General features: G+C 39.2%; 1 protein-coding gene across 1 annotated transcript in view; it reads right to left on the bottom strand.

The window, feature by feature from the left end:
* The window catches only part of ABHD3 (abhydrolase domain containing 3, phospholipase), a 56999-nt gene that overhangs the window by 32588 nt on the left and 6756 nt on the right, over positions 1–17655 (bottom strand). The window contains exon 4 of the mRNA XM_061130640.1: positions 3042–3087. Within this exon, the coding sequence (XP_060986623.1) occupies positions 3042–3087 (46 nt within the window). The remainder of the gene's footprint in view (positions 1–3041; positions 3088–17655) is intronic.

Genomic DNA, 17655 nt, shown 5'->3' with positions numbered 1-17655 from the left:
CAGTGGCTCTTTGCTAAAGAATCTGCAATGCAGGAGACTCAGGTTTGATCCCTGGGTTGGGCAGATTCCCTGGAGGAAATGGCAACCCACTCCAGTATTCTTGCCAGGAAAATCCCAGGAACAGAGGAACCTGGCAGGCAGAGTCGAACATGACTGAGCATGTAGATGCAAATTTATGGCTCAACGTTACTGGGTTGCTGCCCTCTTTCAAAGTAAATTTCCAATTAAATGTAAATGCTCAGAGCAGAAGTTTTCCCAAGCTTCCTCCTCTTCATCTTTTTCTCTCCTCCTTCCTGTTTGTCGTGTTCTAAGAGTCTATCCTTTGCTAGACCAACGGTTCCTAAGCAATGTCATCCACTCCTGACCTCCTGGTTCCACTGTATACCCATAATCCATGGTGCCTTTCTCCAGCCTGTATGTCTCTTCTGATAACCAGTCTAGTACATCTGAGTGTTTATGAGAAATTTCCACCTGGATGACATCAAAGCACCCCCAACATCTAAAACTGAACTTGTTATTTTGATAACACCAAAATCTTGTAAATTCTCCTACATTTCCTATTTTGGCAAATATTACCCTTCACCATATTAGCCTTTTACAATTCAGCAAAACTAGACATGCTGACGTTGACTCCCTTCTCTCCACTTCCCACAATACAATGAATACTTTTCTTTCTGCCCCAGAAAAACCCTTCATTTCTGTTCTCTTCCCCTACCTCTACATTCACCTCTACATTCTGGATTGTTGCTGTTTGGTTGCTCAGACCAGGTAGGCTGACTGTGTGCTTATGTTCTTGACATTTCTTGTTTGGTGTCCAACTCTTTTGTGACTCTATGGACTACAGCCCACCAGGCTCCTCTGTCCATGAGATTTCCCAGGCAAGAATATTGGAATGGGTTGCCATTTCCTTCTCCAGGGGATCTTTCGGACCCCCAAGGATCGAACCTGCATCTCCTGCACTGGCAGGCGGATTCTTTACCACTGAGACACCAGGGAAGCCCTTCACACTCTGGATAGATCTTTAGTAATTGCCAAGCCTCCAAGCCTCCTTCCCCTCCGTCACTTTTCTGCTGTGGTTTTCTTTCTAAAACATGACTAAGTTATTTTATATGTCAATTATACATCCATAAAAGAAACTTTAGAAAGAGTCAATTGTTTAACACTAGGTTCCTTGGGGTTTTACACATGACTCTTCAAAATCTCGCCCTCCCTTTCTGGGAGAATTCCTAGCATTCCTTGAGCAATAAGAAGGAGTACAGAACAAACGTAAAGAGCATAAGCACACAGTCAGCCTACCTGGTCTGAATCCTGGCTCTGAATTTCTTGGTGAGGGCACATGCTTAGCCTACTTGTGCCTCATTTTCTTCATCTGGAAAATGGGGATCATGGTGGCTATGCTCACCTAAATCACAGGCTTGTCTCTATTGCTGAACATCAATAGGAAAAGACATAACTGATATATTCTAAGGACTCAATAAACATTAGAGCAAATGATCACCATCGTTATCCCTCCACAAATAAGGACTTGCTGTCTGCGCTCTTTAACATCTCGTTCTTTATGCTGAGAAAGCTTCTCTCTCCCCTCTGCTGGTTCAACACCATAACCTTTAAGATGCAGCTCAAACCCACCACCACTGTCGTGTTCTCCCACCTTCCCCGGGACTCAGTTACTCCTTCCCTCTAATATCTGTAGCCTTAATACACCTTTTTGTGGTCACAATTAGCACCGTACTGGATATGTTTTTATATATCTCTTGCAACTCAAGTTTCCTAAGAAAGGGTTAGGGCTGTGTGTAATAATGTGTGCACTCCTCACTATGGCCTTGAACAGGTACCTGATTTAATAGGCATACAACACAGCTTTGCTGAACAAACAGATCCTTTGTTCTCATTTTATGGGACCAAACGGACTTTACTTTTCAGCGCATTATTTTCTTAAGAGCCTAAGACCATGCCTTTCCCAGCTTTGTGTCCTGGAAGCATCTGGAAGGATACACAGCAGACAGGAGCTGCTCAGAAATGACTGGCTTGGTCCAGAGCCAGTGACAGGTTCAACTCTTTCCTTTTAGAGTACCTACAAACTTACCTATGAGATTCCCACAGGGCTGGACCAAATAAGGAAAGCAGAATCTCCCCCTTCACAAGGAATTAGAGTAAGAACGTAAACACTTTATAACTTTAGCTTTCGCAATCAGGTTGATCTTGATCCCCGCCAGGATTTATCAAGCAAAGTCCAAGAGCTCTTTTCTCCCCCCACATTCTCATAGTGTACCAACATAGTGACATGATCGTAAATTTTTATTTCCAGCATGACTTAATTATTTATAGTCTTAATATCATTCTCTATCAATGATTCAAAAAAAAATGGTTCTTTCTATTCTGAAGTGGTGAGGGACTAACAGTTGAAAAGCTTCAAGAACTATTACATAGTTCTCATTCCAACTCACAGGTAAAACACCAGATAGTGATGATTTTCCAAGAGATGCAAGAAATTCTATCCTAGCAAAACCTTAGGGATTAGAAAAGGGGAAAAAAACTGATTTAAAATAATATCTCCTCTATGTAAACTTTGGCAGGCAAATAAGCATATAACATGCAGTCAATCTGTTTCACAATAACAATAAATTTCTTAAGTAAATCAAGTATTACTCTATTCGTTAATTTTTTTTGGCACTAGTTAATTTTTAAAGAAAATATGTTTTTCATTAAAAATGATGTTGATAAATATTTGTTGATGCTAACCTACAGTAAGCATAAAAGTTAAGTTACAAAATAAAGCCTTATTTTAAAAATAGAAATATGTAACATTTTAAAATTTAAATATAAGATCTGGATGAACACAGACTAAGAGGATTCCCCTGGTTGAATAATTATGGGTTTTACAAGTTTCCTTTTTCTCCCCTTACCCGTATTTTTCCACAATGAACTTGTATTATTGATATAAAAAGTTATCTTAAATCAAAAAGAGTATCTTTTTGTTATAAAGCTGGAAATGATTTCCTTAAAAATTAAGCTGCTGTCATTAACTTACATTTACTTACCAAGAGATTCTCTCCCGCCACTCCTCTGTTGTTAAAAACCACATATCTAAAAACCAAGAAAATAATTTTTGTTATTTTTATGCATGATCTTAACAATATAATATTAAAATCCTCTTCTTGGGCCTGTATTAGAGCACTAAAAGGTTCTTAGAAATCTGTTCCAAAGAAACAAGGATGCTTGATAACGTCATTAAATGCACTAAAATACATTTCTAGTTCTCTGAAGTAAACATATGGATTCAAACCAGAAAACTATGTATCAAAATGGTATTAAATTTTCCTACCAAAACCAGAATCTTTACAACTTCTTCCTAGGTAGACCACATGGACTGTACCCTGCCAGGCTCCTCTGTCCATGGGATTCTCCAGGCAAGAATACTGGAATGGGTTGCCAATTACTCCTCCAGGGGATCTTCCTGACCCAGGGATTGAACTCACGTCTCCTGCATTGAAGGCAGATTCTTTACCATCTGACCCACCAGGTAATGAGCATCTATTCCTATCCTGAGAAATAGCTCTTGTCCCCTCAAAGCTCAGCAAATAGATTGGAATTTTACCTGCGGTGAAAACATCACGGCAGGTAGAATTGCGAGGGACATGGGACCGGAGCTGGATGGCTGGGTCCCCACTATGCTACTGCTTGGTGTTCGGCTGACTTAGGGGAGGAAAGAATAGCTCTGTGTCCTACAGTCCTGTTTGCCTGTCCTGGGTGAGTGGTCGTAAGTGAAGAGCTTTAGAGTACCACTGGTTCACAGTAACTATACAAAGACCATTAGCTAATTAGTAGCAATGGTAGTTGCAGCACCACGCTACCTTCACACAGTCATTCTGCACTGACAAAACTTTCCATCAACCATAACCCCAAATATGTATTTTTGCCATCCTCAAACAAAATCCTGACTTGTGTCTGCACGGGTTCTCTTTGGCTTACTGAATCTATATTCATGTCAATTAAAATTCATTTTCTTTTTGTCTATCGACTTAACTAATCAATCAAGATTATTTAAGGTTCTAATTTAACCCCACATCCCTTTTGCGTATTTAAAGCATTTACTATCTTTGTTTTAACACAGAAGAAATAAATACAAAAAGCCTATAATTAAGAATATATAGAGCAATTTTGTATGTACTCTAATTGCCTTCTTTCAAGGCACTGTTGATCACCGTATGGGTTCTAGCACCAATGAATTGAATATTCACTAATAAATATTTATGACCTGGAAGGACTCAGGGGGTTTAGATTTTACTTCAGGATGTTTTTGCAAAGGAATTCTTTCTTGCATCTGAAAGGTCATATAGACAGCTTTATTATGCCCTACTGAAAGAAGAGGCCCTACTAAAAGGCCCTACTAACAGTTTTGCCAAGAAAATCCACTGGTCATAGCAAATACCCTCCTCCAGCAGCATAAGAGAAGACTCTACACATGGACATCACCAGATGGTCAATACCGAAATCAGATTGATTATATTATTTGTAGCCAAAGATGGAGAAGCTCTATACAGTCAGCAAAAGCAAGACCAGAAGCCGACTGTGGCTCAGATCATGAACTCCTTACTGCCAAATTCAGACTGAAGTTGAAGAAAGTAGGGAAAACCACTAGACCATTCAGATATGACCTAAATCAAATCCCTTACGACTATACAGAGGAAGTGACAAGTAGATTCAAGGGATTCGATCTGATAGACAGAGTGCCTGAAGAACTATGGGCGTAGGTTCGTGGCATTGTGCAGGAAGCAGTGATTAAGACCACCCCCAAGGAAAAGAAATGCCAAAAGGCAAAATGGTTGTCTGAGGAGGGCTTACAAACAACTATGAAAGAAGAGAAGCAAAAGGCAAAGGAGAAAAGGACAGATATACCCATTTGAATGCACTGTTACAAAGAATAAGAAGTAGAGATAAGAAAGCTTTCCTCAGTGATCAATGCAAAGAAATAGAGGGAAACAATAGAATGGAAAAGACTAGAGATCTCTTCAAGAAAATTAGAGCTACCAAGGGAACATTTCATACAAAGTTGGGCACAATAAAGGACAGAAATGGTATGAACCTAACACAAACAGAAGTTATTAAGAAGAGGTGGCAAGAATACACAGAACTATACAAAAAAGATCTTCACAACCCAGATAATCACGATGGTGTGATCACTCACCTAGAGTCAGACATCCTGGAATGCGAAGTTAAGTGGGCCTTAGGAAGCATCACTATGAACAAAACTAGTGGAGGTGATGGAATTCCAGTTGAGCTATTTCAAATCCTAAAAGATGATGCTGTGAAAGTGCTGCATTCAACATGCCAGCAAATTTGGAAAACTTAGCAGTGGCCAAAGGACTAGAAAAGGTCAGTTTTCATTCCAATTCCGAAGAAAGGCAATGCCAAAGAATGCTCAGACTATCAAACAATTGCACTCATCTCACATGCTAGCAAAGTAATGCTCAAAATTCTCGAAGCCAGGCTTCAACAGTGTGTGAACCATGAACTTTCAGATGTTTAAGCTGGATTTAGAAAACGCAGAGGAACCAGAAATCAAATTGCCAACATCTGCTGGATCATCAAAAAAGCAAGAGAGTTTCAGAAAAACATCTACTTCTGCTTTATTGACTCTGCCAAAGCCTTTGATTGTGTGGATCACAACAAACTGTGGAAAATTCTGAAAGAGATGGAAATAGCAGACCACCTGACCTGCCTCTTGATAATCTGTATGCAGGTCAGGAAGCAACAGTTAGAACTGGACATGCAACAAGAGACTGGTTCCAAATAGGGAAAGGAGTAGGTCAAGGCTGTATACTGTCACCCTATTTATTTAACTTATACGCAGAGTACATCATGTGAAATGCTGGACTGGATGAAGCACAAATCAAGATTGCTGGGAGAAATATCAATAACCTCAGATATGCAGATGACACCACCCTTATGGCAGAAAGTGAAGAACTAAAGAGCCTCTTGATGGAAGTGAAAGAGGAGAGTGAAAAAGTTGGCTTAAAACTCAACATTCAGAAAACGAAGATCATGGCATCTGGTGTCATCACATCATGGCAAATAGATGGGGAAACAATGGAAACAATGACAGACTTTATTTTGGGGGGCTTCAAAATCACTGCAGATGGTGACTGTAGCCATGAAATTAAGAGATGCTTGATCCTTGGAAGAAAAGTTATGACCAACCTAGATAGCATATTAAAAAGCAGAGACATTACTTTGCCAACAAAGGTCTGTCTAGTCAAAGCTATGGTTTTTCCAGTAGTCATGTATGGATGTGAGAGTTGGACTATAAAGAAAGCTGAGTGCCGAAGAAGTGATGCTTTTGACTGTGGTGTTGGAAAAGACTCTTGAGAGTCCTTTGGATAGCAAGGAGATCCAACCAGTCCATCCTAAAGGAAATTAGTCCTAAATATTCATTGGAAGGGCTGATGCTGAATTTGAAACTCCAATTCTTTGGTCATATGATGCGAAGAACTGACTCATTTGAAAAGACTCAGATGCTGGGAAAGATTAAAGGTGGGAGGAGAAGGGGACGACAGAGGATGAGAAGGTTAGATGTCATCACTGACTCAACGGACATGAGTTTGAGTCAACTCTGGGAGTTGGTAATGGACAGGGAAGCCTGGAGTGCTGCAGTCCATGGGGTTGCAAAGAGTCAGACATGACTGAGTGACTGAACTAAGCTCAACTGAACTGAACTTAAAGAAGACATATGTTTTAAAATCACAAAATTCTAGATGATAACGATAACCCTATATGCAAAACAGAAAAAGAGACACAGAAGTACAGAACAGACTTTTGAACTCTGCGGGAGAAGGTGAGGGTGGGATGTTTTGAAAGAATAGCATGTATATTATCTATGGTGAAACAGATCACCAGCCCAGGTGGGATGCATGAGACAAGTGCTCGGGCCTGGTGCACTGGGAAGACCCAGAGGAATCGGGTGGAGAGGGAGGTGGGAGGGGGGATCGGGATGGGGAATACGTGTAACTCTATGGCTGATTCATATCAATGTATGACAAAACCCACTGAAATGTTGTGAAGTAATTAGCCTCCAACTAATAAAAAAAAAATAAATAAAAAATAAAATAAAATAAAATCACAAAATTCTGATTTGAGAAAAGGCTAGAAATATTACATTTTACTGACTATTCAGAGAAAGATTTTAAATATACTACAAAAACCAGCAGGAAAGTTAAAATGCTGCATGGTCAGTTAGTCTTTGCTAAAAAAGAATGCAAGACAGCCACTTGTATTTATTGCATAAGCACCTAAATAACACAGGAATTGGGGCTAAATTTAATTATGACCTTGAAGCTTTCCTTCATTCAGAAAAGAACCACTTTCAGCATGTAAACACGACTTCAGGATAAAAATTGGATTCCAGGGTAAGATACCATCATGTGACTGTCCCCTGAGAGAAGGGGACAGAGCTAGTGAGGGGAAAGAAAGTGATGATCTGCACACTCAGGAAAGAGCAGCCTACGAACCTGGAATTTGCTTCCAAACTGCAGACAGAGATGTCTGCACTTTCCTTTAGGCAACTCTGAACAGTGGCTCACAGCTCCAATACCTCTCACTAGAGGAGAAAGTGTACTGACCCCTCCACAGTTCTTTGTTCTTGACCCTGTTCAATCATCTGTATGTACTTCTATGGATTAAGATATGCGTTCACCACTGTATCTACCTCTAGCCTTGGGAATGAGGTGGAGAGATACAGGATGATAAGACAGAGCAGCTTTGGAGGCAGGAAGCCTGAAGGCTTCCACATGGCTCCCTTCTCCCATCCAATTGGTGACAATCAGTTAGCTGCTCTCATTTAACCCCTTTTCTGCCTTCACCATCGTCAGGGGACACTTTAGCAAAATGAAAAGGACTGGTTGAAAAACAACTACTCTTCCTAAGACACTTGATAGGCCCCTGTTAACTTTATAACTGCTCTATCTAAATTATTTTCACAATTTCTCCCAAACTATTTATCTATGTATTTTTAAAGTTTTATTTATTTGACTGCACCAGGTCTTAGTTGTGACATGCAGGATCCATTCAAACTCTTAGATGTGGCATCTGGGATCAAGTTCCCTGACCAGGGTTCGAACCAAGCCCCCTGCATTGGGAGTATGGAGTCTTAGCCACTGGACCACCAGAGAAGTTCCCCTCCAAGTAATTTTAAAGGGTATGTATATGAGGGAAATTGTTCTGTAAAACTTATTTTTCCTATGCATTTTAACTATTTAAATTTTCTTCTTAAAACAGGTAAAATACAAATAAAGAGGTGACACTAAATAAATAAAATCTGGGATTGAGAATTTTCTATGACAACAGACCACATTAACTAGGAAAGCTCTTAATGAAGGTGAACTAAGAGGCAGAGAGCTACCCACAAGGGAGGATTTCTCAACGTTAGGCACCATGGGCATTTTGGATCAAGTACCTCTTTGTAGGGGGGCTATTGAGAACCACTTGGTTGAGAAGTGGTTACAATGAAATGGGTCAGACAGCCTTGAATCTGCTCAAGCCCAGTGATCCACAAGAACAAAGGAATTTTTATCATATAACTTTATTTTTCAGTTCTAAGATTCCACGAGTCTTTAAGTCTATGAATGAAAAGAATAACCAGCAAAGGCTGGAGTGAGAAGAATATTCAGAGATCATCATTTTTATTTTAGGTAATAACAACAGATAATATTTATCAGTGTGCTAGATCATCTTCTAGGCATTTTACATGAATATTAATATTGGAATGACTCATTCATTCAAAAATTTATTGAACAGACTAGTTACTGAATTAAAGATTCAGTTAGTGCTTGTAGGAGAAAAACAAAATAAAGATATGAGATTCCTGGCCTCAAGAAGAAAAAGTGAAAGTATTAGCTGCTCAGTCGTGTCCAACTCTTTGTGACCCCAAGGACTGTAGCCCTCCAGGCTCCTCTGTCCATGGTATTGTCCAGGCAAGAATACTGGAGTGGGTTGCCATTCCCTTCTCCAGGGGATCTTCCTGACCTAGGGATCGGGAAGACCAAGCCTCCTGTATCACAGGCAGATTCTTAACCATCTGAGCCACCATGTAGGAATGTATAAAAGTTTCTAAGGGATGAGAAAATAGATCGTGTTAGCTGAAACATGACTATATACTAGGCTAATGATAGAAACTAAAGAAAATTAAAAAAAAATAAGTTAGGATCAAAATAGGCTTAGGGTGCAGACTGCCAGGTTAAGGAAAGATGACAAGGAAGTTCTGCTTCCAGAAATGTCATGGTAGATCCTGCAAGGCCAGTCCTTCCATAGAATAATAATTAAATGCTTGATAAATTATAAAGGCAATGGAGAACAACCAAAGCAGGCAGAAACTAAATGGGACTTGACACTTGGAAGGAAAAAAATGGCATTGGGTAAGTCTCCTTTCACAGCTTTTTGCCTGAGGGGAGGCACCAGCTGGTATTATCCAGTAATAGATAAAGGTCAAATAAAAATGTTCAGTCTCAAAAAAAACAATGTTCAGCCTCGTGGGCTTGAAAATCAGAAAACAGAATTTGCTGCAACTATAAGAGAAAATGAGGGGGGATATCTCAGAAAAGAGAAAGATACAGAGGCAGAGGCCTAAATTCTGTATAAAAACACTGGGTGCAAAGCTCTGACTGAGTTTTCTGTGACATGGGTCCCAAGCAGCCCAGTGAAGGATGAAAACCTGTACAGAGATTTCAGCTGCTGTCTACTGCAGATGGGACAGAGTTTTAAGTTTGAATTTACCCAAATTATCTGCCTGAAAAACAAAAATCAGTCATTAGAAAACTCTTTAGAAATACATAACAGAATCCAGAGTCTCTACAATGGATCATTCAAGCTGTTCAGAACAAAATCCACAATTACTATACTCTGAAGAAACAGAAAAATGTGGCCCAATCAACGTAACTGAAGTTGAGACAGTCCAAGGTGTTAGAATTAATAGGTGTGGATTTAAAGCAGTTTTGAAAACTATCCTCAAAGACATAGATGAAAATTAGCTTGTAATGAATTTTCTTTTAAAGGAAATATCAGCAGAACAATAAAACCTATCAAAAATGGAAAACCTAGGTTAAAAAAATACAATACTGGAATAAAAAATATTCACTGGATTTACAAATTGCAGTTCCAATCTCAAGATGAGAGAGGAAAAAAAAAGATTGGGAAAAAATGAATAAAAGTTCATTGATTTGGGCACATTATCAAAAGATCTAACATACCTGTAATTTTGGATCCAGAAGGAGAGGAGAGAATAGGACAGAAAAAATATTTAAAGAAATAATGGCCAAAATTTTTACAAATTTGATTTTAAAAGACACAATTCATAGACTCAAAAAGAGAGAGAAAAGTGACAGGGGAAGGAGGGAATAAAAAAATGATAAAACAGTAAAACAGTAAAATCTATATCTACCATATCGATAAAGACATTAAATGTGATTGGACTTAAAAGCTCTAATTAAAAGGCAGATGTTGTCAGACTGGATAAAAACCTTCAAGACCCAACTATATGCTATCTACAAGCAGTGCCCTGCAAATAAACACAGATACTTTGAAAGTTAATGTATAAAAAGAGATATATCACATAAATGATAAGCCTAAGTAGGACAGAGTGGATATAGTAATATCAGATAGATGTTACAACCAGAGACAAAGAAGGACACATCATAATGATGTAAGAGTTCATTCATAGGAAGATTAACGATCATAAATGTACATGTGACTGATAACAGAGGTTCCAAATACATGACATAAAAATTGATAGAATTAAATGGGGAAATAGAAAATCCATAATCATAGTTGATTTTAAGATCCTCATATCAGCTAGACAAAAAAACTAGTAAAGATATAAAGTATATGAATAACACTAACAACTATCTTAGCCTAATTCACATTTGTATAACCTAATCAACTATCTTAACCCAATTTACATTTGTATAACATTACATCCAACAGCATAATACATTCTTATTAAAAAATGATAATACCTGAATATTTCCTGCCTCACTAAGATCAGAAAGACATCAAGACAGACAAATATAATTCATATACTTTCTTCTAGAATATGAAGCATCAGAAATCAAACACATAATTAACAAGACTATATTACTGACTGTATTAATGCCCAGCTGCTGATTATCACATGGTAATGGAGAACAATGAAAGTTAATTCATAAATCATGAGCCTCATTCTCTCACTCTCTTGTTTCAACTCTTTCCCTATAAAATCTATTCTCTGAGTTGGAAACATGACTTATTTGCCTGTCATGTCTTCAGTTTCCTGATAAAATTGAATCCTATGATATTACAGGTCTACATTATCTCTATAAGCAAAAGTCATGGGACTTGAGGAGCTAATTGTTCCCAAGTTGGGAGCCTGAGACATCCATGTGAAAATATAGTAAAGGAGAGTTTTCAAAAATGACCAAGATTTCAAAGAGCCTAACAGAAGTCAGTCGGTGATGGACAAGGAAGCCTGGAGAGTTGCAGTCCATGGGGTCACAAAGAGTCAGACACGACTGAGTGACTGAACTGAACTGAACTGAATTCATGTATTTTTCTGCAGCGAGGCTGCACAGTGGGAACTTAACCCTGTCACACTGTTTAATTTTGGTGAAATTACTAACACCATAGTTCTGTCTTTGGTTGGTAAAATGGGGTTAGTAATATATATCTTGCAATTGAGTTCATATTAAATAAAATAACTTGTGTATAGCACCTATTATGTGGCAGACACTCAACAAAGCTTAATTTAATTACAGTAAACAAAAATAGCAACTCTAATTATTTCTTGCTGATCACAAGCTCTAAGTGCCCTCATGAATTTAAAACAAAAAAAGACCAACAAGTTAACATTTAGCTAAATGCAATTTATTAGGCTAAATATTTTAAAACCAGGGCCGCAAGGGGAAAACGTCAGTTATCTTTGATGTGAGGAAGCTGAAAACCTTATTATACCATTAGTGTCAAGAGTTCTCTTTCAACAAACTCTGAAAATATCTTATTGGAATCTTTCTTCCCCATTAGTGCTCCCATTTCCCCCAACATTTACTCAGTTGTTTTCTGACATTCTCATATTTTATCTTACTCATTTGAATTCTAGCTGGGTCTCTTTGGTATTTCTGTTAACTTAAGACCCAGTGGAACTAACCTACAGAAAAATCCTATTTAAGAACAAAAGAAAAAAAAAAAAAAAAAGAACAAAAGAGTTCTACATTAATAATAATAACTTAATAAAAAAATAATAATAATGAACTAACAGGAATTACTCTACATCACAGCTCACTCCTGGCAACTTTATCTCCCCAAACCGAGTCAGAGACATGTATGTGTTCTAAGATGTAGATTCCAACGGCTGCTGCTCCACCTTAGCCAGATCTCACCTTCCTTCTCCCTGTTCCTCCCACTGCCTGGCCAGGCACACTGCTGTCTCTGGGCTCTCCTAGGATGGTTTCTCAGCTGGTAATAGGGCCAAGGCAGTAAGTACCTCATTTCCATCTGAACAGACTAAAAGAATGATGCTCCTTGGCCAGACTAAAAGAATGTGAGGCATGTGGGAACTCAATTCCCTGACCTGGGATGGAACCCATACCCTTTGCACTGGAAGTGCAGAATCTTAACCACTTGATCGCCAGGGAAGTCCGAGGGCCTTTTCTAAGCCAGACCACAGCCTGATTCACTCCTTTAACTTTCCTAGCTTAATGCTTTAACAAATGTTCATCATGGGCCAAGGTTCTTCATATACATTGCACACAATCCTTATAACCCTATGAAGTATAGGTGGTCTTTACAGATGAGAAAATTGAGGCACAGATTAACTAAATAATTCATCATGGAAACACGGGTAGTATGTGACAAAGCTGGAATTTGAATGCAGGCAGATTTGACTTGGTGATCCACTTAACCAGCTCACTATGCTGCCCCATGCTATTTAAGCTAGTAACATTGAAGTCTCTTTTTGCAAAAAGATGGGTGCTTTGAACACAGAGTACCCTTTGAGGGCACGCCAGCTCTGATAAAAAGAGCTTTGTCCCTGAGAGTTTGTTAATTAAGGTATCATTTTATAGTGGAACATCTAACAGCAAGTTCCCTAGAGAACAGGATTACTTGTTGGCATCCACCATATCCTTTCCCAGAAATGCCATTAAATAAGCTAAGTACCTCATTCAGTGCTTTCTAACATTTAGCATTATCTCATCTAGCCAGTCTCATGAATAATCAAGTTAACTGACTCATTCTCAAAACTTCAAAAATGAAATTATTTTAACAACAGATCATAAACATACTTTCAGATAAAAAACATTCTGATGTTAATTTAAAATGATGTCTTATCTAAGATACTGCTTTTAGATTATTGTTCAGTCACTAAGCTGTGTCCAACTCTTACGATCCCACGGACTGCAGCATGCCAGGCTTCCCTGTCTTTCACCATCTCCTTGAGTTTGCTCAAAACTCAAAAGCTCAAAACCATGAGTTTGCGCAAACTCATGTTCATTGAGTTGGTGATGCCATCCAACCATCTCATCCTCTGTCACTCTCTTCTCCTGCCCGAAATCCTTCCCAGTATCAGGGTATTTTCCAATGAGTTGGCTCTCTGCAGCAGGAAGCCAAAGTACCAGAACTTCAGCTTTAGCATCAGTCCTTCCAGTGAATATTCAAGGTTGATTCCCTTTAAGATTCACTGGTTTGATTTCTTTGCAGTCCAAGGGACTCTCAAGAGTCTTCGCCAGCACCACAGTTCAAAAGCATCAATTCTTTGGCATTCAGCCTTCTTTACAGTCCAGTTCTCACATTCGTACATGACTACTGGGAAAACCATAGTTTTGACTAGTAATCAAAGCTCATCCTTTCGTTTTTGTGCCTGATTTTCAATAGTTCATTCTCCTCTTCCTTCCTCCCTCAAGAAGAGTCTTCTGAGAGCCCTCCACTGTGCTCTTAATGCTTCAGGAAAAGCTAACCATCTACCTCCACTGGTGCTACTTCCTCTACATAAAAAAATGTGCAAGCCCAAACTCCAAACTGGAAAGAGAAGGAACATTAACAATTAGTCAAATTTTAACCTCTTTAAAATCATCTCCCACTTTAAGGGAAAGGAGAATAAAGGAGTAGCTCTTAGGCTAAAACAATCTACAGTAGCTAATAGAGAAAATTAAAAAGAAAAATTCAAAAAGTGATAAAAGGAGATAACATAAATATTAGGTTGATGTATCTATATTAGCAACTATGTGGTGTTATCAAGAAATTCTGAGTTCTCTGTATGTGATGTGTATTTATTCTTCCTGAAACATTTATAGCTCTAAGAGTTACAATAATGGCAAGTTTTAAACTAGGAAACAAATATCTCTAATTTTCTTCTTTCCGATAGATAAAAGAGTTATTGATGGTCAAAGGTTGACACTGAAATTGTTTGTATTTCTGCATTACCTTCATGTTGAAAAGACATTTGCTGAAGCATTTGATCCACTTGAACCTTACTTCTTTGTCCACTTCATACATCTATTAAACATCTTAAAATTTAAAAAATAAATCATCGCCCACTTCAAATATCTCAGAAAGATAAATGATGGACACTGACATCCTTGCTCCCAATAGTGGGCTCTATCATGAAGGACAGGAGATGTCAGTCCTGTCAAACCACAGAAGAAAATCAGTGCTTTCTGTAATTTTTTAATGTTGTTTTTAAATTTTTTTTTTAAAATTTCTTTCTTTTTGGCTGTGCTGGGTCTTCCTTGCTGCGGGGGCGGGCTTTTCTCAAGTTGCAGTGAGCAGCTTGTGTGTGTTAGGGGTGTTAGGTGCTCAGTCGTGTCCGACTCTTTGCAACCCCATGGACTATGGTCCGCCAGTCTCCGCTGTCCATGGCATTCTCCAGGCAAGAACATTGGAGTGGGTAGCCATTACCTTCTCCAGGGGATCTTCCAGATCCAGGCTTTTGAACTCAGGTCACCTGCATTTCAGTCAGATTCTTTACCACCATGGAAGCAGTGAGCTGGGGCTACTCTCTATTTGCACTGTGGGGGCTTCTCATTGCTGTGGTTTCTCCTGTTGCCAAACACAGGCTCTGGGGCACACCGGCTTCAGTACCTGCAGTGCAAGGGCTTAGTTGTTCCACAGTATGTGGGATCTTCCTGGGTCAGGGATTGAACCCAGAGGATTGGCAGGAGGATTCTTTACCACTAAGATACCAGGAAAGTCCCTGTGAGTATTTTTTAAGTGTGGCAAGAAGCAAATTTTTTGAAACATAAGCCTGCAATCTTGACTAATTCCTCACTTGATCCTTTTGTCCTCTTCTGCTGTTTCTCTCGTTTCTCTGTCAAAATTTAACTGTGTGACCCAGGAATTCCAGGCAGTCCACGGGTTAGGACTCCATACTTCCATTGCAGGGGACCCTCGTTCGATCCCTGGTCAGGGAACTAGGCTCCTGGAAGCCATTCAGCCAAAAAAACAAACAAACGTGTGACTCGCTCTTGTCTCCTGAGGCCTTTGTTGCCCAGCAGCTGGGCTTCCTTCCTCCCGCCCTACTACATCTTCTCAAATTGTGCTTTATCTACCCTCATTCTCCTGGCCCTTTCAGTTGCAGCCAACCATGCTGACCTATTTCTTCCCTCTATGAAATGTCTCGCTTGCTTCCTGGTAGTACAGAATCCCGGCACTTGCAACGCTTGATCAGTCAGTGCTGGAGGCTGTCAGGGATCTCTCAATATCCACCCTGTCCTTCTTCCTCAGTAACAGAGTCCCCCAGTTTCCTCTGGGTACATAGCTGCCCCAAATAAAGACTTTACTCTCAAACATCCTTTCCAGCTAAGAAAGAGCAGACCCATGTGAGGAAAGCAAAACTGACAAGCACATGTGTTGCAAAGCATCCTTAAAAAAAAGATGGTGCCTTCTCTAGTCTCCCTTTTTTCTTCTTCTTGGGGGTTGGAATGTAGATGTGACAGCTGGAGTTGAAGCAGCCATAAGTTATGAAGCAACATGATAAAAGAAACTTACGTTTTTTCAAAAAGTATTTATTTATTTATTTAAAGTATTTATTTATTCGACTGAGCCATTTATTTATTCGACTCAGCCATTTGACTGAGTATTTATTTATTCTTAGTTGCAGCATGTGGGATCTAGTTCCCTGGCCAGGGATTGAACCTGGGCCCCCTGCTTGGGAGCAAAGAGTTTTAGCCACTGGACCACTGGGAAAGTCCCAAAACTTGCTCTTCTGATGCTACAGAATCTCAGTTCACCTTCTTAGATTTTCACATGAGAGAGAAATAAACCTGTATCTTGTTTAAGTTACTGTTATTTTGAGTATTCTGTCACTTGGAGACAATCCTGGTCCTCTCTAATGAATTTCTTCCTTATTCCTGAATATTCTCTGCCAGTTCCACTAGACTGCTTATGCTCTTTGGGAACAGAGGTTCTGATACTGTACTTGATTGTGCCAAAATACTTAATAACTGACCTAGATGTCAATGAACTTATTATTACACAATTCTGGATGGGTCACTCTTTAAATATTAGTTGGGGGTGGCATCAAATAGATGAATGGTCTCAACAGAAGATGATTAAGATGCTCTTAGAGTTACCATTTTTCTCTCTGACTTTACTTGAAGTAGTATACAGTATACTGTTTGTTTCAATAGTGTCTGACTCTTTGAGACCCCGTGGACTATAGCCCACCAGGCTCCTCTGTCCATGGGATTTTCCCGGCAAGAATACTGCAGTAGGTTGCCCTTTCTCCTCCTGGGGCTCTTCCCAACTCAGGGATCGAACCTGAGTGTCCTATGTCTCCTGCATTGGCAGGCAGATTGCTTACCACTGAGCCACTGGGGAAGTGTTGGAACTTCTTCAGAGAATGGGAAAAAGATTTAAGAAAACAGGATATTATCCTTGTATGCAAAATAATACCTCTTAGGCTGTGTTATTGAATAGAATTTTTTTACAAAGAAATCTTGGAGAAATGAATGAGATTTCCAGCTACTTTATCAATTATATGGGTATAACTTATTACAGGGAATAATTTTTTCTTCAGTACTCTGGTTTCCGAGAGGGCTTCTCTCTAAATACACTCTTGGCCTCCTGGTCTTCTTACCTTATTTGCTCTCTGGGAGATGGACTTTTCTGATCGACACAATTTGGAAGAATGACTGGAGTTGTCTGACTCAGCAAATTCTCTTCTCCCAGAGACAAGTTAATTCAGGGAGTACGTGGTGCACTCTGTCAGTGAAGACAAGCCAAGTATTCCCCATTCAGTTTCATTTACCTTTGCCCTCCTTTGCTCACAATTACCTTAAATGACCCTCAGCTTAGTTTCCTTTCATTATTAATTTTGAATTAGTGAACTTTAACAGAAAAGCTCTGCCTCTGTTAGTTTTTGGGTACAGGAAGAGACATCTACTTAAGAGTAACAGTAAATTTTTAGGTTTCAGTTGTCCACATGAAAGGAGTTAGGTTGCCTCTAAATCATATCTCACCAGTGAAACATTCCCTGGTGACCTGACAGAATGCACAACCCTCCCTATAAACTTGAACTTTACATAAGATAGTAACTAAGGCTTGAAGGCACATGCACCCCCCTGATATTTGGGTGCTTGTGCAACTCTACTGTATAGAAAACATTATCATAATGTACAAGCATTCCTGTGAGGAAAC

The sequence above is a fragment of the Dama dama genome, chromosome 27 (genome assembly GCF_033118175.1).
Source record: "Dama dama isolate Ldn47 chromosome 27, ASM3311817v1, whole genome shotgun sequence".
Classification (NCBI taxonomy): Eukaryota; Metazoa; Chordata; class Mammalia; order Artiodactyla; family Cervidae; genus Dama; species Dama dama.
The sequence above is the reverse complement of the archived record's forward strand: the minus strand, read 5'-3'. Positions and strand labels throughout refer to the sequence as shown.